The 25,379-nt window shown below is 36.2% G+C and overlaps 1 protein-coding gene across 1 annotated transcript in view; it reads left to right on the forward strand.

The window, feature by feature from the left end:
• Positions 1-25,379, forward strand: part of ANO3 (anoctamin 3) — a 385,842-nt gene that overhangs the window by 289,492 nt on the left and 70,971 nt on the right. Inside the window, exons 10-14 of the mRNA XM_040638905.1 lie at positions 1,770-1,876; positions 4,265-4,320; positions 7,728-7,849; positions 11,893-12,027; positions 20,142-20,238. Coding sequence (XP_040494839.1) covers positions 1,770-1,876; positions 4,265-4,320; positions 7,728-7,849; positions 11,893-12,027; positions 20,142-20,238 — 517 coding nt within the window. The remainder of the gene's footprint in view (positions 1-1,769; positions 1,877-4,264; positions 4,321-7,727; positions 7,850-11,892; positions 12,028-20,141; positions 20,239-25,379) is intronic.

The raw sequence follows: 25,379 nt of genomic DNA on the forward strand, positions 1-25,379 counted from the left end.
TCAAATATTTGGGAGGAGAGAGTTTCCCATTGATTATTGCCCCTGTAACATGTTTGGTGGTACGGAAATCTGTTTCATCCTGCCTCTCAATGTCCCACATCCCACACTGTGCATTTCTCTATCTTTATGTTTCCCCCATTTTATTTAGTTACTAGTTTACATTTTTGTCTGCCCCACTACAATGGGAATACTGTGAAGACAGCAACTACAATTTATTTGTTTATTTATGTACCATCTGCCTCCTCCCTCCATGATGTAACTCCATGAAAAAAAGGCACTTAATCTTCTAAAGAAATATTTGTTCAGGGAATTCTGCATCAAGCTGTTGGTGAAAGAATTGTGTGGACATTGCTTCACATCCTTAGAATTAACAGGACACAGAGTATCTGTGTTAACTTGGTGCATCCAAGTACAAAAATAAAAAGCACAATATCGGAATGCTGAAGGCTACTAAAATGGACAGGTATACAGATAACCATGAAACAAAGCAGAGTAGAATCAACCTGTTAGGTTGACACAAATAAAATGCACATTTTTACAAGACAGAAAGAAGCTACAACCAGAGGTAAGGATCTAGGCAGCCTCTTTGAAGGAAATAGTCCTCTTCAGCAGGTAAAAATTGGAGGGAAGTGGAGAGAGGTGGGGGGGAAGATATCAGAGACAGAGCAAAATCCCAAGGAAAAGTAACATGAGATTTCAAGGTATGATAAATTGTACAATTTGAATATCAGATACAAAAAGCCACAACTATAGGAAATCAGACTGAAGGAGAGGCTGAAATGCAAAACTAGAGAGCCTGAGAGGAAAATAAGAAATTTAATTATGTGCGTAATGCTGACACATTAATAGTGGGAGTGCTCTAAGAATCAGAGCTGTGCTTGAAAAGTCAGGCGGGAAATTGGACAGCTAGTTAAGAGGATATTCTTTTCATAATCTAGGCAATGAGACCCAGAACAATAGGGTAAGTCAAAGCCAGAGAGAGGCAGTTCAGTTTGACAACTCTTTGAATATGGATGGTAAAAAGAAAACAAGAATCATAGAGGACCTAATATTTCAGTACTAAGTGCCTGGGGGAAAAAAAGGCAGATTATTACTCACAGAGATAAAGCAACTGGAAACAGGAACTGTCAGAAGTTGAGTAAGGTCCAGGATGCTCCCGTTATTTTGAGGCTCCCAGCATATTACAAAATAAACGCTGAAATAGACCCTCCCTTTCCTGTCAAGATCACCTTTTTGCTCTTTACTTATTGGCTCTCATTACGGTTTCTCTTTGCAACTCCTACTACATGGGGACAGTACAGGGCATGAAGGGGAAGGGAGAACTTCCCCTTATTGTTGCTTATTACTGAGGTTCTGAAAACAAGACAAGTTAGCTTGCAAGGTGTGGTATGAGGACATGACATCAATTTTTAATGTGTTCTGTTTGGAACTACATTGCTAAAGGTGGTACAACACTTACGGGAGGCAACAGACAATTTAATGCTGCTGTCCCTGTTTCATGCTAAACAAGAAATAGGACATCTAGGCTTCCCTATAAACTGAAAGATTTTTAAATGAATATTTGATAATGCCTGTATTATTTATAAATGTATTTTGTCTCTGCCAATTGATTTTTTTTTTAAGAGGACGGTTTGTCTTTTGACTTACTATACTTCTCATGCATTAGTGTTAATGGAGAAAACAGGTAGATGACTACCTAGAAACTTGTAACTGTTGCTGGACTCTGTGCTCTGCTTTGAATATTAAGACAAATCCTCTTATCTTGACAGCTTCATAATAAACAATAAGGACACATTCTTCAGCAATGCTACTCGAAGCAGAATAGTCTATCACATGCTACAGCACACGAAATATGAAAATGGAATATCAAAAGTGGGTAAGAACACTAATTAAAAATATAGAGAAGGTAGAATTTGCTGTTACTGATCATATCCAGGAATACTTATTTTCACACCTGAAGCTTTGCCTTCATGCACTAAATATGAGGATATAACGCATTGAACACAAATTCTAAACATTCTATTTTTCAGCTTTCCAGTAAAACAAAACTAAATAAAACAACAGCAACAACAAAAACTTTTTTAAGGACATTTAGCCATATGTATCAAAATGAGAACATTTTGGAATAGAAATTTTATTTCTTGGAATGTATCTCAAAGAAATAATCCTACTTTTGAATAACAGTGTATGTAGAAGTTTGTTCACAGTGGCTTTGTTTATAAACAAAGATTAGAATAGAATAAAATTGGAAATACTCTTAACCGTCCATCACTAGGAGCGAACCATAAGTTAGGCTGCTTCTCCGTAAATGGCATCCCTTTAAAATTATGTGTTATTTATTCACTCGTAAATCAAATTTATTGAACATCTGTTATATGCTATATATCACAAAAAAAGTATATGACGCAGACCCCTTACTTGTGGAAATTGAAAATTAGTGATTAGTTCTCCATTTATTGACTTTGAAAGGTATCCACAAGGCATAATCAAGTGAAAAAAAAAGAGCAGATAAAAAACTATGTCTAATGTAATTCTATTTCCTAAACGCACATTTGTAAAAAGAAAAAAATCTAGAAGATATACGAAACTTTCTAGAAATTACCTCCAGAAGGTGAAATAACAGCTAATTTTAACTTTCTAGATTTCTGTGTTGTTTGAATGGATTGTATATTGCAAAAGAAAGTTGAGAAAATTTCACCTAAAAAAATTAAATAAAATTGCAAAGTTTACATAGCCCAGAGCAGAAAACAGGTAACAAATGAACTGGTCTTTTAATTATTAGGGTGAGAAATACAAGACAGTGAAGAGATCAAATGTTAGTTATGTCCTAAAATCCTTACAAATAAAAAGTTGATAACCATAAAAAAAAAAAAAAACTTGCACCAGTTTCTACTGAATTGTATTTAAATACAGTGCCACAGAAGTAAAATGAACTCTGTTTCAAGTCAGCCATTTTTTAAAGAGGAAAGTTCAGACTTTGGTTCTCTTCTGATTAATAATTCATTTATTACTGAATAGTCAAAATAGTTAATTTGGACACTAAATCCTTACAAAAAATTTTGACACTTAGTTTTCTAAATAAGAAATAAAAATGGAGAAATCCAGAATATAAAATAAAAATGTGTCTACGTGATAGTGTTTTGTGCTTACAGAGTCTTTAGAAATAATAATAGGACATTTCAAATGATTGTAAAGCTGTCATGCGCTTTGTAGAACATACAGTAAACACAAAGGGTATAAAAATAAAATTTAAAAATCCCCAAACTCAGTTGTCACTCTCACAAATTAATACTGAATGTATATATAGTATACATATAAAAAATGTATATATAGTAAACCTGCATGATTCTAATAATGATGATTAGCATATCTAATAATAATAGTGAATATGATATATATACACATCATTATTAGAATCATGCAGTGTTTACGATTTTGTCCTTTTTAAAAAGTATTTATGAGTATTTTCTCAAGCCCTTTGGTATGTCCGTAAACATTGTAAATAACTGTACAAAATGCTATTATAGGCATTCATCAAATTGCAATTATTTACCAAGTCCTAGCATCATTGATTGCACCATAATAATTAAATGATTCCTCAATTTTTTTAAATTTTTTATTATGTTATGTTAGTCATCATACAGTACATGATTCCTCAATTTTGGCTATACAATGATTTCTTATTCTTTACTGATATAAATAATACTGCAACAAAAATTATTCTCCAAAAGTTTCCCAATATCTAATCTTACAGGACAAGATGAGAATGTCCATTTCACTACACTCTGGCTGAGCTGGAGGATATTTTGAGAAGTGTCACATATTGTTATTTATGTCTCCTTGGCTCAGTATTAATTAAAGACTTCTCAAAACCAATATCCTTTGAGACATTTTTGTGGGTGGAGAATTCCTCTGCTTTCTTGACCAAATGTTGTTGTTTTGAGGCAGAAAAAAGTATTTGCTCCAGGTTCCTATGATCCCAAATAAATGGGTATTAAAATGCCTCATATTTCATGATATGGCAAAGAGCCATGTATTGGCACCTTACAAATCTCCATTGATTCATGTTGTAAGGATACAAATAGACCTTTTAGAATTAGTCTCTTGCACAGTCCCCTGCCTTCAGAGGTGATGTGGCTATGGGTGTCATTTGGGTTACTTTAAGTTTTTAAATTAATTTGTTCTCCCAAATTTATATATGTTGCTACAGAGGGAAGTCTTCATTTGACTGACTCAAGAACTGTTCTTTTTTTTCTCTTTCCAGGTATCTGTAAACTTATAAACAATGGCTCATATATAGCAGCTTTCCCCCCACACGAGGTAATTTCCATTTTAAAAAAAAAGTTTCTCATGCTCATTGGTGACCCTTTTTTTTTTTTAAAGTCTGGCCACCTCTCTTAGGAGGATTCAATCAATGAGTGGCCCTGGGCCTTTCTCAGCGCCCATTATGATCTCTGACTGCACACTGGCCCCAGTGCTCCAGAACCTTTGTGCAATTTTTCCCTTATCAGGAGTCCCAGCGCCAGAGGGAACTCAGGGACATGGTTCAACCACTCTGACCAACACCCTCTGCTCCAACACAGAGTTCCGTGCTTCCCAACTTGGGATCCACACCACTCCCAAACAGGGCAGGTTCTGTGCCTACTACTTTGGGATACCTGAAAATCTCAGACAAACCCAAACCTAAAACCTACACCCCATTATTTACTTGATTCTCTGCCAGGTTATTACCTGTCTACCAATTTTAATTTAGAAACACCTGCTCCAAGCTGTGCTGAGTTCTGCCTGTGAGTCATGAATGACATTTGAGTCAGTTTTGAACATCTTCTCCCAACACACACACACACACACACACACACACACACTGTATTCTTTTTAAGGCAATTTTGCATTTTAAAATGAGATTGGGGTCTTTAGAGGTTTGAGGTATGCAGTCTCAGAACCCATCAATTCTATGTATAAAAGCTGAGAACTCACAGGATGTAACCCCTATATCTGAGGAATTCACAGTCTAGTAAAACTCATAAAGGATAAAATTCATTGAGCACTTCCTATTTGGTACGGAGCTAAGTGTTTTATATGGATTATCTCATTTAATCCTTAGAACAACCCCTTAAGATAGAGAATAATAATAGCTCCATTTTATAGCTAGATCATGGAGGCACAGAGAAGTTAAATACCAAAGGCACAGGTCTGAGCCCAGGAAGCCAGACCCCAACGCATCTATTCATTGTGGTATGAATATCTTACTTACAGTAGGAATGGGAATAATAATAACGGGCAGTATGTTAGGTTTTTTTCATGCAACAGGCCCTGTGCATGTATTTTCCCATTAATCTGACAATAACCCTGGAGGGGTAGATATTATTATTTTCTCAGTATAGAGATGCAGAAACAAGGCTCAGAGAAATTAACACCGTGTCAGATTTACCATAGTCGGTAAGTGGTAACGTGTTCAGAGTAGCAAACCTAAGGCCCTGGAAGAGCTTCTATGGCAAAGGAAATTTTGGTTTGTTCTTTGTGTAAGTAATTTCTTCTGCATAACTAGTCTGTGCTCATTTGACACTTTCTTGTGTGAAATTTGGAACCTATTTGGAATAGGTTATAAATAATAGTCCTGTTTATTCTTCTCTGTTGGTTGGAGTAGGGACTGATCATGAGGATGGGAAGGGGTGGTCACTGAGTGCACATGGTCCTCTGAATAGGGATGGAAACATGTGGGCAAGCAGGGGTCATCACTGCAGTGACACAGGGTCACTGTCAACCCAGAACAGTATGGTTGAGTTCTTGAGTAGAATTAGAACAATGATGTACTAGGGATTCTAAGCTTAGCCCCCAAGACCCAGGAAGTGCCTATGTCTGCCCACGGAGTGTGGGAAGAAAAGTCAAGTATTCTAGAAAAATTATCATTAATGACTGAAAGAAAGCTGAGATTTTGGTTCACCTTCCCTTACTTACCCAATCTCAGGGCAGTCTACCCTAACAGATCAGTCCAATTGCACAAGCAAACAAAGCTTTCCCAAGTGGATGTAACCATGCTTGAAATCTGGATCCTCACTTTCATCTCCTTAGCTTCTAATCTTTAGGCTTTAAACGCCTTGGGCTCTCTTAAGGAAGAAAACTTGAACTGCACTATAGGAGAGGAAAACTTTTCTCTTCTTCCCTTCAGGGTACTTTGGCTAACCTAATAAGTTGACATAAAGCAGGTTAATAGGAGAAAAGCAAATTTAATTACACATGTACAGATCCCCACAAAGACATGAGAGGCTCTCCAGCAGTTGGGAATTGAGGTTTATATGCTGTCCTGAGCTAAAAAGAAGAAGGCAGGGGTCTGGGAGGGAGATAATCCACAGGACGATGGAAGGGCATATGTTGGGTGAACCAATGCTTGCTACTTACCGTGCAGATAAGTACTTCTTTCGTAAAAAAGTTATTCTTGGTAATAGCTCCCCTTCCTCTCATAGGCTTCCTATCTAAATTATTTTGAGCAGGTAAGGGGTAGGTTAAAAACTCTTCTTGAGCCTATTGGTCCTTAATTGTTTTCGACTTAGAAATAATCTACATGCCAAAGTAGCACATTCTGGGGCAGCCTGCCCTGAACCCCATCAGCACTTTAACTGTACTTCCAACTTTACCTAATTAATTTACCCATTTCATTAGAAAGCCAGAGAGAGTGAAACCCACATATGTGTCTCCTTTCAGCCTAGTGGACTGTGCTTCAAAGTGTCCTCTTTCTTCAGACACCCCTGGTTGTCTGGGATCACTCAGATGATAGTTTTCCACTTTTCAATGGCCACAATATATCAAACACCCTAAATTAACTAACACTGATTTTGTACTTTATATGTACCCAGCACTTTATAGTGCAAATGGGCCCTCACAAAACCCCTTTATGGTGGAAATCATTAATATTGATTCTTACTTTCATCATCTACATGAAGAAACTAAGGCATAAATGCCACTTGTTTTAAATTTTCATTGAGCTGTTTGTAAAAGTAGAATCACAAATTGGAATGAGAGGAGTTCATCAAATTCTGTCCTAAGTTTTGGTTTAGAAAATAGTTACCATATCTGTTGCCCTCCTTTTTGATTTTAAAAGCAAAGCAGTTCCTCTATCAGACGTATATAGTCTATGTGTCTAAAATTGCAACCTATATGACAATTTTTGAGGGGAGATATAACGAATTTGAAAATCTTTCCATTTTTGGAATATATTATCTAAAATAAGGTGTAAGGATTCTAGAATTTAAAAACTTGACTAGGACCTCTTACACTTTTTGATTGAACGTTTTACTTTCTTCTTTAGCTTCTATAAATAAAATAAATATTTTCTGGGACTGAGTAACTTCTTTAAAGTAGAATAATATTCTTAATTTCTGAAGTAAAGATTACAACTCTTTCTCTCAGTGATGGTGAAAGTATAGTGTTTTATATTAAAAGACCTTAGGTTACAAACAATAAACACTAAATTCTAGTTTACTTTAAGTGAAAGGGATCTCACTCGTTTAAAAAAGGACTTTAAGAAAGGACTTTTAAGGAATTATCAGGGTATTTTCAATGTAGGAGAGAAATATAAAGGCATTTACTGCATCATTCCAGTGACGGGCTTAAGTTTTCAATTTCTGCAGCTTTCAAGAAGCTATTAAATTGTTCTGTAAGGAAAAAGTAGTAAAAGCAATTCCTATTTCGTTCACATTTACTAAGGGAATTTATCTTATGTGTTTCAGGGAGCCTACAAGAGTAGCCAACCCATCAAAACGCATGGACCTCAGAATAATAGACATCTATTATATGAGCGCTGGGCACGCTGGGGAATGTGGTATAAGCATCAGCCCCTGGATTTAATCAGGTAATGTGGGCGGATCAGTAATGAAAGATATATTATGCTGTTCTCTTGTCATTTTTCTAGATTTGGAATTACTTCGTTCACCCACCAAATCATCTGTATTACTCAGGATACAGTTAGGGGAAAAGAAGCCACTGTAGGTCTTTTCAATAAAAAAAAACTTAATTTAGGTATTTGGTTATACGGGGAACAGGAAAGCTGAGAAATCAGACAGGAATAGTGAGGCAACCAGAGATTAACAACAGCAGAAGATTACTAACATCTATGAGGTTGGAAGGAAAATAGGATGAAGTATATTTCAGAGCCCCCTACCTGGACCATTGGGCAGGAGCTATACCATCCATGACTAAGACTGTCCACAGAGAAGTGAAAGAGTATTGGAGAAGGCATGACCACTTCTCCCTGAGGATGACCAATAGAGGAAAGATCTTGGCTTTACCCCCTCCTTCCACCTTTGAGTCTTCCAGCACCTCCTGACCCAACTTAACCAGGAGCAATTTACAATGGAACCTGTGTAATCTACTTCCCTGTGAAACAAACCAAAATAGGGAAAGGCAGAAAACGGATCTGAGAGCAAAGAGGAAAATGACCAACATAGCATCTATACATATATTTGTATTTCAACCAAGAATTTAGTGAGTATTCTATTCCAGGAAGCATATTTCTAGTGAGTAACTGCTCTCAATTTCGTTTAGTCTCCAGATACTGTTATATTCATGATTTATTTAATTTTGATGAAGGATAATTTGTTCTTTTAAAAATATCAGAAAATACGTATTAAAAAGGACTTAATCAAGTTTCTAGCTAATTATAAATATTCTTAGAATGAATGAAAAAAAGAGCATTCATAAGTTTATTTATGCTGATATTTCGAACTGTTTATGAAATGTAAATATCAAGAATAACTCTTAACTGTCAACGTTGTCCCAGCAGGAAACTAATAGAACTGATAGAACAGAAGGGGTATCTGAAGAAAATCTAATAAAAAAATATATACAGAAGTGTAAATAGTATCAAGGGAGCAAACGGATGATGATGATGAAGCTTCCAGGAACTAGCGAAAGCTGGATGCTCTCATCAAACCTTGGCCAAGAGGAATAAGGGGAGAGAACAGTTGGTCAAACCTGTCAAAAACAGAGGTGGGGGATGCCTAACAGAAGCTACACTCTTAGAAAGAAAGCAGCTACAGGCAGATCATGCTCCAAGAAGGAGAAAGTCAGGATAATCAATACATCAATATCTCTTTGATCCCACTCTGTGATCTCCTGCTGGTACCTTCAGTTAGGCAAAGAGTCCTTCAGGAATCCAGAAGAAGAAAGGAGCATAAGTGCTATAGCCAATGCAGGTGAGCCTCCTGGGGCTTCTAGCAGAAAGGAAAAGGATAGAACATGATCTGGGTGCACAAATTATAATATCCAGCACCAGACCATTTTTATTTCAGACTTTAAGTACTTGGGCATATCCAAAATCAAGATGCTTTGATTCTAATTCTGTCACTCACAACAAATTATCAGATTCTTATTTATGCAGGTGAAAAAATTATTATTTTTTGTTTTGGTTGGTTTTTTTTTTTTGTTTTTTGGTTTTGTTTTTTTTTTTAAGAGAGATGGAGAGAGTGAGCAGTGGGGAGAGGCAGAGGAAGAGGGAGAGAGAGAATCTGAGGCAGGCTCCATGCTCAGCACGGAGCCCGAAGTGGAGCTCGATCTCATGACCCTGAGGTCATGACCTGAGCTGAACTCAAGAGTTGGACATTTAACTGACTGAGCCACCCAGGCACCCCATTAATATATTTTTTTTTTATTTAGAGACAGAGAGGAAAGAATTGTTATTTTAGTGATATGTGAACACAGTGAAATGTGCGAGCTCACAGAACCATGTTTATTATTAGGAACTAAACTGAAGTTGGTGTTTTCAAGCAAGCATTTCAGTGTCAATAATTCTCTTGTCTATTGGATGCATTGCTATTGTGGCTTCAGGTAATTTAAGTGAACAACCTTTATTTTCAATAACTAGGGTTATTTGGCTACTATTACCAATTATTTGGCTATTGACATAGAAGGGAAACTTTGCTTATGAAAATCATATATTTTGTGTTCAAGTGGCTAAGAAGAGAGAGGAGATGAAGGGCCTACCCAAGACGAAGGCCATAAAAGAGGAGAGATGACACTTCGGCGTGTTCCTGCTCTCTAGGAACCTGCTTGTTACCAAAATACAAAACAGATAAAAACAGAATGGCTATGGGTGAAGTATAGTGAAGAGTGACAGCAACAGAAACCTAGCAATTCCTCTCTGCCTCAGCAGGGTTTTTGAGATTCCTCTAGAGATCCTAGAATGTTATAAATACCAGTGCTCTAGGTCAGGGGGGTTTTCATCAGCTTTCTTGGCCTGGAACCAGCTTCTTCCTCTCCTGAATCAGATCTAAAATCTCCTATAACTTAGGTGATTAAACTACTGTCAAATAATATTGTTGTTCCTCTTAACCTTCAAGAGTATGTAATTTAAAATCTCAGCATAACGTTGCCTGTTTAAGGGGGTTGTCCGTGCAGTCCTCTGTAGTCATTATTATGAATACATTCCATTATGTTAGTAATATATGCGAAAACCCTACTCTACTTCACAGAGGAACACTTGTTTAAAGGAACAAATGGCTTTATTGCAATACCTGTTAATATGATAAGCTTTTGTCTCTACTAGAACATTATCATTGTATGAGAAGTGAATGGTCTATGGGTCTATGTCTCCTAGGAGAAATCAGTGAGAAAACCAGAAACTTAGATAAATGGAGGACGACTCCGTAACTCTACCTGGTAGAATATGCAAAAGTTTAATTGGCACAATACAGAGAGTGACTTAGAAAAAGAATGATTTTCAGAAAGAGAAAAAGTACCAAGAGAATTGTCTTGTCAAGGAAAAAATGCCAAGAGAATTTTCTTCCCAGCAAGAGTCACTGCCCAGGGCAATGTTCCTAAATGAACTGCAAAATGCCAATTTTTAAAACTATCCCCAGGACAAAACTGTGTTAAGTAACCATATTTAGAAGATGGAGACCAAACAGAATTCAAGAAATTATTTCTTACCACAGCTTTATAAACTGTGTGGCAGTTGATATTGTCAGTAGACTTGGTAAAGAAAGAGCAATTGGATAGTCATTAGAACTGTCTTATTCGTCTGCTATTTCCATATAAACTATGTTCATCACCTGAAGGGGAATAAAATACGTTCATTTCCTTAGCTTCCTTCACTCAATACTCCCTTTGGTGGGTGCTAGTGAAGACAACACAGGTCCACTGTCAAGCACTTGAAGTCTCATGGGGAGGGAGAGGAATGGAAGAGTGACAGGTTAATTGTCATCTAATATTGTAAGTTTAGGACACTGAAATGTGGGTGAGGCAGTATGGGAGCAAGATCTGGAGGTTGCAGTGGAAGTCAGGAAAGGCTTCCTGTAAGAAGTGATATAAAGTGAAAGATGCATACAAGCCAGACAAGGGAAGAGGATGAAATGTAATATTTCAAAGTAAGGGAACAGCATTGACCATGGAAAGATTCACATGCTCCAGGAACCACAGAGTTAACTTTGCTGAGGAAGGTGTGACATGATTGTGTCTAGCATAAGGGAGGCTGGCCAAGGGTGCAGATGGTGACTGAAATCAAATCTACTCTCAACATCTACCTACAGGGAAGACTCTTTTCTAATTTACATGAAAGCAGTATGGTTTAGCACAGCTCTGTGTGAGGAAAACAAAAAGAGATTTTGCTAGGAGGATGGAGAAAGGCAATAATTGGCTTATAAAAAGTTTTATGAACCTTGTTAAGAAGCTTGACACAGAAAGAACACATTGTATAAAATTGCCCCTGTAATGGCAGTGTTTAAAGATAAGCAGCATCCCCCATCATTGGATTCATTAACAAGTGGGAATGATAAGATACCACAGATGGACCTGACGAGGAACTGAGCTGGTATGTCCCTCTGAAATTCTGACTAGGTGTGACATCACCATTTGCAGTGTTGCTTATGTTGAAAGCTAAGGGTTTGCTTTTTTGTGCAGGCTGTACTTTGGTGAGAAGATCGGGCTCTACTTTGCTTGGCTGGGATGGTATACTGGAATGCTGATCCCTGCAGCACTTGTTGGCTTGTGTGTGTTTTTCTATGGAATATTTACAATGAATGGAAGTCAAGTAAGGTGAGCTATTAACAGACTTATTAAAATGTGTTGGCCTTTATTCTGATTGGCAAAAGCTTTATGATAATGCTGACTATGAAAAACAACTCATGGTTCTACAATTTATTTGCTGGGATTTTTGAGGGGAAAAGAAAAGCACTATTTTTAAAAGGCCATTTCCATATTTTTATATGCAAATTCTCTTGGATAAGTTCTAAGACTGTTTCTCTGTATGCAAAATTTCTCTTTCCAGTATATCCCACTTAGTAATTCAACAATGCAATGGTAGTTTTATATAACTTACATTTCCATAGTATTTGGTAGTCTAGAATGCCCTCTCACTACAGTAGTTCAAATAATCAAAATAGCTACAATTCTTTAAACACTTATAATATACGACGAGCTTCCTAATAATGTTCTTTTTTTTTTTTTCCATTTGATAGCAACTTCACTACCACCTTGGAGATGAGTATTCCTTTTTGCAGATGAGGGAACCTTAAGTGGTTAGAGATGTCTGAACAAAATATTTGTAGCACATAAATCCTGCTTTGAGTGATCTTCTCTCCTGAGAGCGTAAAATCACTTTCTATTTTCTCCTTATTCTCTATAAAAACAAATATTTGTAATTTTTTTAGTATCAACTTAAGGTATCAAGACAGTAGTGAAATAACGTTTGACAAAAATCAAGCATTTATCAGAATGGTGATTCTACTGTTAAAGTTGAAATGATTCAAGATTTGGGTGGAGGGACAATACATTATTATTCAGCAGAGATAAGACTCACCCATGCATTAAAGAATCCTCATAATAAATGTTCTATTTAATATATATACAAGGATATCATTAAGTTCAGGCTTGTATGATATAATTCAAAATATGAAAAGCACTTCTCCCCTCCTTTAAAGCTCAGCACTTTGTTCTCCTTTAGTCCATCCTTTAACCATGACCTTCTACTAGGTAGTAATCATGACAGTTAATGGGATCATAAAAATTCATTTTCTTGAATTTTCTCTAAATATATGTACATGTATATATTATATACATATGTGTACGGATAACAATTTGCCTAAAAAAACAAAAGACTTCCATTGTCCTAGAGTTAAATCCAGTCCCATAACCAGCTTCCTTGATTTGGTATCTTCGTGTGCCCTTGCCTTGCTCTCCATGAATACCAAATGATAAGTAGTTTGAAAACAAAGTAACACCTACTGTTCAAACACATTTCATCTAGTCATAGGTTTATTTCAGTGTTTTGCAAGCTCACTACCACTCTAGAAGGCATCTTCCTGAACAAACTTGTGTCCAGTGGAAATATCCGTCCCTATTTGGGCATTTCTCGTATTCTGTTAAATCAGTAACCTCTGAGGCTAAGAAAACAGGTTGTGATTTGAAGTTATAGTTTCTTGAAAAGAAAAACACTTCTTATACTACTTTTTAATTCTCTGTTTCTATGAATTTGGCTTTTTTAAAGATTCACTTTAAAGTGATACCATAGAGTATTTTTTCTTTGGCTTATCTCAGTATAATGCCCTCAAGGTCCATCCATGTTGTCACAAATGGCAGAATTTCCTTCTTTCTCGTGGCTGAATATTCCGTTATATATATACATACACATGCCACATCTTCTTTATCCATTCATCCTTCAGTGGGCACTTAAGGTGTTTACGCATCTTGGCTATTGTAGGTAATGCTACAATGAACATAGGAGTGCAGATACCTCTTCAAGATCCTGTTTTCATTTCCTTTGGATATACACTTAGAAGTGGGACTGCAGGATCATATGGTAGTTCTATCTTTAATATTTTAAGGAACCTCCGTATTGTTTTCCATAGTGGCTGCACCAATTTACATTCCCATCAGCAGTGCTTTGATTATAGTCATCCTAACAGGTGTGAGGTGATATCTCACTGCGGCTTTGATTTGCATTATCCTGATGATTAATGATGTTGACCTCTCTTTCATGTACCTGTTGACCTGAAAATCTTCTTTAAAAAAATGTCTATTCAGTTTCCCTGCCCATTTTCGAAATCAGATTGCTTGTTTTTCTGCTATTAAATTATATGAGTTCTTTATATATTTTGGATATTAACTCCTTATCAGATATATGTTTTGTAAATATTTTCTCCCATTCTGTAGGTTGTCTTTTTGTTTATTGGTCATTTTCTTTGCTATGCAGAGCTTTTTAGTTCAATGCAGTCCATCCCACTTGTTTATTTTTGCTTTGGTTGCCTTTGCTTTTGGTGTCAAATACTAAAAATCCTTGGGAAGGCCAATTTCAAAGAATGTACCCCCTGTGTTTTCTTCTGGGAGTTTTATGGTTTCAGGTCTTAAATTTAAGTCTTTAATATATTATGAGTTAATTTTTACATATGGTATAAGATAGGGGTTTAGTTTAGTTCTTTTGCATGTGGATATCCAATTTTCCAATACCATTTATTGAAGAGACTGTCCTTCTTCCACGGTATAAAATTGTCAAAAATTGACCACACGTACATGGGTTTGTTTCCGGGTTCTGTATTCTGTTCCATTGATCTACGGGTCTATTTTTTTTTTTTTTTTAGGGAAATATCATCATCTTTTATTTATTTTTTAATTATATTTTTATTATATTATGTTAGTCACCATACAGTACATCCCTAGTTTTTGATGTAAAGTTCCATGATTCATTACTTGTGTACAACACCCAGTGCACCATGCAATACGTGCCCTCCTTAATACCCATCACCAGCCTATCCCATTCCCCCACCCCTCTCCCCTCTGAAGCCCTCAGTTTGTTTCCCAGAGTCCATAGTCTCTCATGGTTCATTCCCCTTTCTGTTTACCGCCCCCCCTTTCTTCCCTTTCTTCTCCTACCAATCTTCCTACCTCTTATGTTCCATAAATGAGTGAAACCATATGATAATTGTCTTTCTCTGCTTGACTTTATGCCAATACCATACTGTTTTGATTACTATTGCTTTATAATATTATTTTAAACCAGGAGGTGTCATGCCTCCCATTTTGTTCTTCTTTCTCAAGATTGCTTTAGCTATTTAGGGTTTGTTGTGTTCCACACAAATATTAGGATTGCTTTTTCTATTTCTGTGAAACTACCATTGAAATTTTGATAGAGATTGCATTGAATCTGTAGATGTCTTTTGGTAGTATAGACATTTCAACAGTATTAATTCTTCCAATCCATGAGCACAAAATATCGTCCCATTTATTTGTGTCTTTTTCAATTTCTTTCATCGATGTCTTGGTTTTCAATGTATAGATCTTTTACCTCCTCAGTTGAATTTAGCCATAATTATTTTATTATTTGGTGCAGTTGTAGATGAAACTGTTTTCTTTTTCTCTTTTGGATAGTTTGTTGTTAGTGTATAGAAATGCAACTGATATTTGTATATTGATTTTGTTTTCTGAAACTTTATTGAATTCATTTATTAGTTCTAACAGTGTTTTTGGTAGAGTCTTCAAGGTTTTAGAAAACCACTTTTTAAAAAAAAATTTTATTTATTTATTTTTAATTTAAATTCAATTAGCCAACATATAGTACAGCAGTTTCAGATGTAAAGTTCAGTAATTCATCAGTCACGTATCACGGTACTCATCACATCACGTACCCATCACCCAATTACCCCATCCCCCCACACATCCCTTCCAGTAATCCTCAGTTTCTTTCCCATAGTTAAGAGTCTCTCATGGTTTGTCTCCCTCTCTGATTTCTTCCATAGGGGAAGGGAGGGAAAATGGAATGGGAAGAAATCTGGGAAAAACACTGTTTTTAAATGAATTGATAGAGACATAAAATAATTCTTAGATGGGTAGCTACTGTTCAGGTTGGTTCTATGGAGAACATATTCACAAAGTTTTACTATGTGGTGTAGACTCCCTCCTCTACCCCTACAAAGCTAAAAATGAACAAAAGGCAATGAAAGGACTAGATTTGTCATTCCTTTTGATTTATTTACCAACAAAGTAAATTAGGCTCTTTGCATATAAGTACCTTTAGTACAAGGAGTGTTTTAAAAGGCATTAGCAAACTCTTTTCTTCAGTGCTTTATGGTATTATATTACTGCTACTCTGTCACCCTATAATTAACATCTTGTCAGACTTTCTATTCTAAACCAAGATAAGCATCACTGAATATCTTGACTTTCAAAATTTCATGGGACTGAAATTTTCTATTCAAGGTGTCAGACATAGTTAAGTCATGGTTAAGTTGTAGGAGTTATGATGGCAGGTCAGGGGAGGACACAGGACTTTTATTTAAAATAGTGTTGCTTTATTTTAGTATTATTTTATTAAGTTCCTTTTTTATTACCAGGTAACGGTATATTAAAAAGCTGAAGATTAGGTTGTGTTTGTTTGTTTCTATCAACTATGTTCATGTAAACTAAGGTTATATTTCTTAATTGCCCTGTATTTAATTGTAAAAATTATGTAGCAATCAAGTTGTTAGATTATTACTATATGTATATGTACATATCTATATTTACAGGTGTTATTTGGTCTTACCTGACCAAATGTGGTCAGATGTTTGCCTGGCAGAGTACATATCATAGGAATATGAAAATGAACAAGCAGACAGATAAAATGGTTTTCCAGATCCAGGGCAAGGAGCAGGAGCCCCAACTTTCTGGTCCATTCTTTCCTCTTTGCCATTAGAACTCACTGAGAAATTTAAGTGATCCTTTTCAAAAGCTGTTGAGTCATAAAGGACCTCTCAAACCTCTCCTGACAACATCCTCAGTAATGAAGTCTATTTAGTGCCTATGATGTTCCAGGCACATTATCAATATCCCTTATGTAATATCCCAGATAGATATTAATTCTACCTAGAGATGAAGAAATTGATACTCAGAGAGGTAAGTGACTTGGTCAGGGGAATATATATGGTAAGTGGTCAGCTAAGCTTTAAACCTTTATTGGATTTTTTTAAATTGTGGAAAGAACACTTGACATTAGGTTTACCCTCTTCATAAATTTTTAAGTGCACACTACAGTACTGTTAACTCTAGGCACATTGTCACACAACAGATCTCTAGGTTTATTCATCTTTATAACTGGAACTTATACCTGTTAAACAACTCCTGATTTCCCCCTTTCCTACCCTCTGGCAACCATGATTCTGTTCTGTTTCTATGAGTTTGACTGTTTTAAATACTTAATATATGTGAAATCATGCATCATTTGTCCCGTGCCTGGCTTATTTCACATAGCACAGTGTCCTCCAGGTTTATTCATGTTGTTGCATGTATTAAGTTTTCCTTCTTTTTTAAGGCTGAATAATATTCTATTGTGTGTTTGTATGATGTTTTCTTTATTCATTAATTTTTCGATGGACACCAGAGTTATTTTCATATCTTGGCTATAATACTGCAATGAACATGGGAGTGCAGATATCTTCTCTAGGTCCTAGTTTCAGTTCTTTTAGATATATACCCAGAAGTGGGGTTGCTGGATCATATGGTAGTTCTATTTTTAATTTTATGAGGGAACCTCCATATTGTTTTCCGTAGTGGCTGCACCATTTTATAGTCCCACCGACAGTGTGCAAACGTCCCCCGTCCCCAAATCTCCACATCGTTGCCAACACATGTTATGTTTGTTTTGTTTTGTTTGATAATAGCGGTCCTAACAGATGTAGAGTAGTATCTTGTGATTTGATTTACTTTTCCCGATGATTGTATCTGATTTTAAAATCATGTTTTATTCATGCTTTCTTACTTCCCTTAAGCCTACTTGCACGTTTTCACATTTCCTCAAAATAGACACCACCAAGCATCTTCTTCTGTCTTTGTCATGTTAACAGGATCATAGGAAGCATCAAGACCTGGGAGCAGGTCCTGACATCCACCCCCAAAAGGACAAATCGCTCCCTTCTCTCATTATCTTAAGTTGGTGGTAATTATTATTTTCTTGGAATCAGCCCTTGATGTGTATATATAACAAGAGACATAAAATGAAAGAAAGCCACAATTCAAGTGGCGGTTTCTATTATCAGGCTGTGAGGACGGAATAAAGAAACACTCGTTCTGGACACTCTCCCTCCCTCTAGTGGTTAACTAACGTCAAAGAAATTTGTGATAGTATTCACTTCCTTATTTTAGGCTAAAAAATATGTTGTCAAAAGTTGTTTATTTTTGATGTTACATATCAAGTTGCAGTTTGAACAACTTACAGAAAATGAGTTTAATAATTCTGAAATTAAAAAGAGGACTCAGTCTGATGGCTTGGGATTCTAGACATGGTGCTTGGATAGATTTGTGCTTTTTTTTGACCATGTGGGAGGTGGGAAAAATGATGTGGTATAAACTGACTCTAATACTTTTAGTATGAGATTTCAATGCAGGACACGTTGTGTCATTCTTGAAACACAGTGAATTATGAAATTTTAATCAAAATTTCCTTCAAGGGCTGTGTTAATTCTTGTTCCTACAAATTAGTGGTATTACTAAGAAGAGGTATAATCTTCTTTTTCTTTTGGTCTTTTAATATGAATGTTTTACTTGCTTTCCTTCTACTTCATATAAACATCCTGATTATCAGCAAGATGATGCATGTGAGAATAGAAGAATTATAGTATTTATTAGACCCGTAATACTATCGTCACCATTAATAAACTAGTTTCATAGGAAAGTTCCTTTTATTTTTTTGTTTTTTATTTGCCAGGGTTTTTTTTTATTCAAGTACAATTAACATACAGTGTAATATTAGTGTCAAGTATACAATATAATGATTCATCAGTTCTATACACTACTCAGGGCTTTTCATGATAAGTGTGCTCTTAATGCCCTTCCCTGGAGAGTTGCTTTTAATATGAAATAAACCTTTCTTTTTTAGCTATGTTATAGTTAATGGGCACAGGACCTAGAATCACAAAAACCTAAACTCAGTTCCCCAAAGTACCTCTTGTTAGCTGTATGACCTTGAGCAAATTACTTAAGTTAAACGTCAGTGTCCTCTCAGTTGTGGAGATAATTACCATTCCAGTAGATTGCAGTGAGGACCAGACTTAATGGGGGTGAACCCACCTTTGCCCACTTTAAAGTGCTGTATTACTATGTGGTACTATTACTTACTATTTATTCCTACTTTGGAGTGAGATTTGAAAAACATATACATTGTGTTTTGCTTCATTTGAATATATCTGTTTTTGAAAACAAATCATGCTATAAACACTGCCAATTAAACTGGTATTGTTATTTCTTAAACAGCTGATTTCCAGATATATTTTCGAAAGCCTTTAAATTACTTTCAACATTTCCAAAGCAGATTTAATTAAAGACAGTTTATTTAGAGGCTACTAAGTGGGAAAGGGACACTTATGACAGATAAAAGCACAAAACATTTTAAAAATAGGTTGCTGTGAACTTTCAGGTTGGCAGACTTTTGAGAAATTATTCTTGGTGTCCGACTCGTATCACAAAGTCATCTATAATGGATGCTGAGACCTTTAAAAGGTAGTGGGTATAAAACTGAAGAGACTAATATTAGAAAATTTAATTGTAATAGAGAATATAATACATATTCAGTAAATAAAAACTATGTCACATCATCGTGACTGTGTTTCAAGACACTGCAAAAAAAAATCCACTCCCTCAAATTTCCAGTGAACATGACGCACCCACTGACTGTAGTGGGAGTTATGAAGTTGTGTGAGTTATGGATCTTGTTCATTTTGGTGATTCGAAGGCAGTGAGATTCAGGAGAAAGATCAACATTCTTGAGAAATCAGAATATTCAGATTTGATTTCAGCTCAGCCACTTCCAAGCTGTGAGCTTGGTTAAAACTCCCTCAGGTATTCCTCATAAGATTATCCCGAGTGCCGTGAAATCCTGTGTAACTCTCTTTGCAACCAAGCCCCACAAGTAGTTGAAAAGTATAAAATGTGGTCTATTATTATTACGGTATCCTGCCAGAGACTTCTAAAACCAAAGAAGAAAACACAAATCTCTATTAGCACAAACATCCTAAAAATTTGAGTTGGAGCCACACAAATTCTTCCTTACCTGATCACCACCCCCACTGTGTCCATTTCTTCTTCTCCTCCCTGCCTTGCTGCTTCCCACACGATTAGCCAGAGGGGCTAAGCACCCTCTTAAATATGGAGTCTCATGCTTTCTTTTTCTTCTTTGGTTTCTCAAGCCAAGAAATTTGCAAGGCCACCGAAGTCTTCATGTGCCCTCTCTGTGATAAGAACTGCTCGCTGCAGAGACTCAACGAAAGCTGTATTTACGCCAAGGTAAGTGTGGGCCCCCACATTCTCCTTCCTGAACTCTGCTTTTTCTCGGAAGCAGGTAGTAAAGAGTCCTCCAAACAAAGTTAAATATTCCCAAGAGTTTCAACAATCAATATCATTGACACCTCCCCAATTCCACTCTAGTGCCCAGCCAACCACTACTTTCTTTCTTTATTAGATATGTTTGTATTTTCTAGACTCTTATATAAATGGAATCATACAGTGTGTGTGATTTTTTCCTGGCTTCTTTCACACAGCATAATTATTTTGAGATTCATCCATGTCCTAACACTTATCAGTAGATCATTTCTCTTTATTGCTGAATAGTATTGCATTACACGGTTATACCAGAATTTGTCTGTGCATTCCTCTATTAATGGACCCGTGGGTTGTTTTGAGTTACCATCTTACATAAAGCTGTTCTAAACATTCACCTATAAATCTGCATATAGACAGGCACTATTATCTCTCTTGGGTAAACACCTAAGTGTTAAATGACTAGATTATATGATAGGTGGCTGTTTAATCTTCTAAGAAACTGCCAAAATGTTTTCCAAAGCATTTATACTATTTGACATTCCCATCTGCAGTATATGAGGGTCCCAGTTTTCCATATAGTCACTAATCCTCAGGATGGACAGTCCTTCAATTCTAACTATTCTAATGGATGTGTGGAGATATTGTGATTTAGGTACTTGGAAATCATATGGTCCTTTGGGGTCTTGCTTTTAAGGTTTGTGAGCTGGGTTCATAGCAGTACTGTAACCAGCACAAAATTTTCCCCACATTGAAAGCAAGATCTGTCTGTGTACTATACCCAATGCCCTGCAAATGAAGGATTTCCAGTCTGGCTGGTGGGAATGGGTGTGCCAGTACTCATTTAAGGTGGTTCTTTCCTTGTAGGTCTCCTCACAGACATGCTCACTGGGCCCTGTTTGGGGTGCCCCTATCTGCATCCTGTGAACTCTTTCAGTGTGATAACCTGAGGCAATCCTAATGCTCACCTTATTTGTTTCCCACCTGTCAGGGATCATGGCCCTTCTTGCCCAGTGTCCACTGTCTAGAAATCTGTTGCTTATGTATTTTGTTCGTTCTTTGGTTGTTTCCAGAATGGGGTAAAATCGATCTCTGTTACCCCATCTTGTTCAGAAGTAGAGATCTCTATGCAATTAATTTTGACAAGGCAAGGTATAAAATCAGAAATCATTCAATATCCTACCATGAAACGAAAACGTAGTGAAATTAGCTTCTGAATTATTTATTGTGAATGTGAGCCATGAGGAAAATCTGTTTTGTTTACAGTTTAATTTCTAAATGTATGCTTAATTTTGAATTATCTTGAATGTTTCCATAAAGATGTCTTGTTTTGGGAAGCATTTGTCAATACTTTTTGCAAAAGCTAAGCATATTAAAGTCATTAGGTATGTGTATATATACTTGTCCTTCTCCTAACCCATGCATTTCAAGGACATATGACAGCCTTAGGGATACCAGCAAATCTATCTATCTATCTATCTGTCTATCTATGTATATTATTTCTACTTTTACTTGGACAGATTTAATAAAACACACTAGCATTATCTGAATACTAAAAATAAGAAATATCCCCAGTGGCAGAGTGATAAAGAAATTGTCCAAGGAAACACTATATATAGAGGGCTTTTGTCATTATGTAGTATCTACATCCCTCCTTTTCTTGGTAAAAAAGAGTATGGATAGAGACACTAAGAAAGAATTCACTTAATAACTATTATAAGGAAGGCGGAAAGTTTCCTTGCAGAGGAGATTATTACCTTCTGGCACAATGCAAGAAATAAATCCTACCAGGATGAAATATTTAATATCTATTGCATTTTTTCTTCTGGCCAAGGTAAAATGTAGCTACTTGTTTTATACCTTAAAAATCAGAATTGCTCTTCCTTTATTGATAGAAATAACATTATTTTTTAACATCAGTTTGTATACTTAAACATCGAGAAGTTACTTGATGGACAGTGTCAGAAATAAAGGAACAGATTATTACCAAAGAAACAGGCCAACCAATCTAGGATCATCTAGTCACATTATCCAGAAACTTGTTAATTCCTTATGGAATCCATCACCACTTGTGACAAGAAACAGAAAATTAAATGTCATGTTACTGAAAAATATGTGCGTATACACATAATTATTTTCTTAATAATTTAAAGGCTGTGTTCCGTGGAACAAAATTGGTCCCATCATGTGATAAAAGTTATATTTAAGTACATTAACATATTTTTAACATTAGTTAGTTTAACATTTAAGTAAATTAATGTCATCTTTAATATTTACAAGTATGGGAATTAAAAAATTTTTGCAACTAAGTAATTCAGTGATATTTGCACATTCATTTAAAAGCACCTGACACCATAATGTCATTTTGCATTATGCTAAGCTTTCTTATTTTAGGCGAAATCATTGATGGGTTTTGCATTGTTTTTTCATATCATTTTAAGAGTGACTCTGCCCTTGAGATTAGCCTTATTTATAATAGTCATTAGTTTCTGGTTTGTTTGTTTTTTTAACTTGTTCAGTAAACATTTACTCAATACCAAATATGAGCCTCAGACTACATACCAATATTGCGGCTACAACAGAAATGAGACAGAGGCTATTTTTTCTTTAACAAACTTCATGGAAAAGTCAGTTTAAGAATCACAAAGGACATTTGTTATAAAGTCGATTCCTGGGCCCCACGTCCTACAATTCAGAATCGATTGGTCTACAGTAAGGCTTAGAATTCTACATGTTAACAAGCCCCTTAAAGAGGTGATTCCTCAAACCACATTTTAAAAAGATATTGCTCTAAATAATAATTGGTCAGGAACGGGGAGGAGGCTGGGTGTGGACTACTGATGTCGCCATGTTTGATGCAGCTTGTGAGCAGGTCTAGTGGACATGGGTGGTTACACAGATTTTGCCCTGTCCAAGAATTAAGGACTGAGGATGTGAGAGAGGCCTGACCTCCAGCCTAAATTCCAGCTCCTTGCTCCCCTTCCCACGTCATAGCCTGGGCTTCAGGGTTGAATCTGCCCAAGAAGAGCCTTGTTCTCTTTGGCTCAGACCAGCTTTACTAGAATGTAAGTGGCAGTTTCCAGGGGCTAATGTGATCCTGAACCCATCGCACAATTTTAGAGACAGATCTAGCAACTACATAGAAGAGACCAAGACTATAAGCTTCCAACCTAATAAGAACTTTACCTCTTCAAACAAAACCCACATTTATTGATTTCTAGCCACACTCAGTTCTCCAGGAGAAATCAGATGTCAAACATAATGGAGAATTTGTGCTTAAACATAGTTTTGTTTGAGGCTTAGTTTGCTTCTGTCTTCATATATTATTCCTACTCACATCAACGTTGTTGAATTAAATGCTTGTGCATAGGTCCCCCTATGCATATAGGCAAGCTATTTTTCTAATAAAATAATTCATTGCAAATATACACTTGTGGATAGGGCACGCTTCCCTTTGCTTTTAGAAAAGCCTGTTATGTTGCTTGGGAATTTTCTTGAGATTTCATCTGGAGCTTTCTTGTATAGGCAAGGGTCCCTTTCCTAATAGGCAGAAGGCCTTTTCCCCCTTTATTCTCCTGCCAATTACCCACAGTCGAAGCTCGAGCCATCCATGCTATGCTTAACTCTTCCTTCTCCCTGTCCCCCATTTTCATTCAACAGCTCATATATCAGCACCCTAAATGCAACCCTTAGCATCTCCAGCTATAACTGCAGGCTTCAAATTATTCTTCTTAGGTCCGTGGCCTCCCACATATCATAGTACATCCCACCTGTCATATCTTAGTGGCTCTAACACAACGATTTTATACTCCTCCTTAGGGCAACTTCTGAAGTTTTCTGTAACTCCTATTTTAGCTTTATCTTGCATTACATATATGTAATCTCACATTACATGAGTATTACATGTATACCTCACTGTGTCTCATGGATGTGTTTCTAAAAAAATTAATGTTTAATGTATTGAGTAAAAAAAAAATGCCTGAAAGATTTGTGAACAAACTTAGAAGAAAAAAAATGAAAAGCTTTTATTTTTAAGGAAAATATGGCTTACACTATGACAAATCATTGTCATGCAACACAATCATTGGTAAGCATGGCTTTGTAGTTGCCCGTTTTCTAAAAGCACTGCTGTTTCTGAAGCAGGGGGAGAGCCATTTTTTTCTTGGTGACCTTTAAGTCCCCATGTGTAAAGTCTCTGTAGGGTGTAAAGACACCCTAAGAGGCTGTTTCCTGCACTGGCTCTGTTCTGAAGGAAAGCAGACAGCTGTTCAGTTGCTTGGCAGTAGCAGGTGTCTCTGTGGGATGCCTTTGGAAACAAAAACGCTGGATTCCCCCACAGGGTGTAATTTTATGAGCTCTGTAGAGAATTTCTTTATGGCCATTTTCTTGCCTGTACGTAATATATAGTGATGATTGTGGTGAAAACCAATTCTTATAACATTTTTAGAAATTCCAAACCTTAACAACCATAGAAGTTTAGAGCCAGCTAGGACATCTTGCACCTATCCACAAACCTTCAAAAGGAGCACATTTTATATAATATTTTTGGTGATGTTTTATTTTACAGGAAAACACACCCTACCTTCATCTGTTTTACCTATTGTTTTGCAGTGTGTCCAGATATTACAATTAAAATACACATTGGTATTGTTTTAATGCCCTCATCGCCCAGCCTCTGGACTGTAGACTGTGCAAAGAGGACACCATTGTATTCCCACTTCCCTCAAAATAATGTTCTTTAGCCCATAATTGGCCTTTCTCTCCTGTGAGGATACTGTTCCCGTTTTCCCTATAGTTTCTATGGTACATATGTATATGACCGCGAAACATCTATTAGCTTGGCTGTATTGGTTTACTATCCCTCAATATAAAATATAAATATAGTGAGGGCATTATGCAAATGAAAAGAAGCAAAGGTAAGTTGAATTTATAATTTATTAAAATCAAACAATCCTTGCAACCCTGAATATTGTATTCAGTAACACGTAACTGTACACTGTTCTTTATAAAAATTCAGATAAAGTCTGATGCAAAAAAACGCTTGGACTATATCCTAAATGTTTAATGATATTTGAAACTTCTTTAAAAACAATTGTAGCCACTATTGA

Source organism: Ursus maritimus, unplaced genomic scaffold (genome assembly GCF_017311325.1).
Source record: "Ursus maritimus isolate PB19 unplaced genomic scaffold, ASM1731132v1 scaffold_23, whole genome shotgun sequence".
In the NCBI taxonomy this organism is placed as follows: Eukaryota; Metazoa; Chordata; class Mammalia; order Carnivora; family Ursidae; genus Ursus; species Ursus maritimus.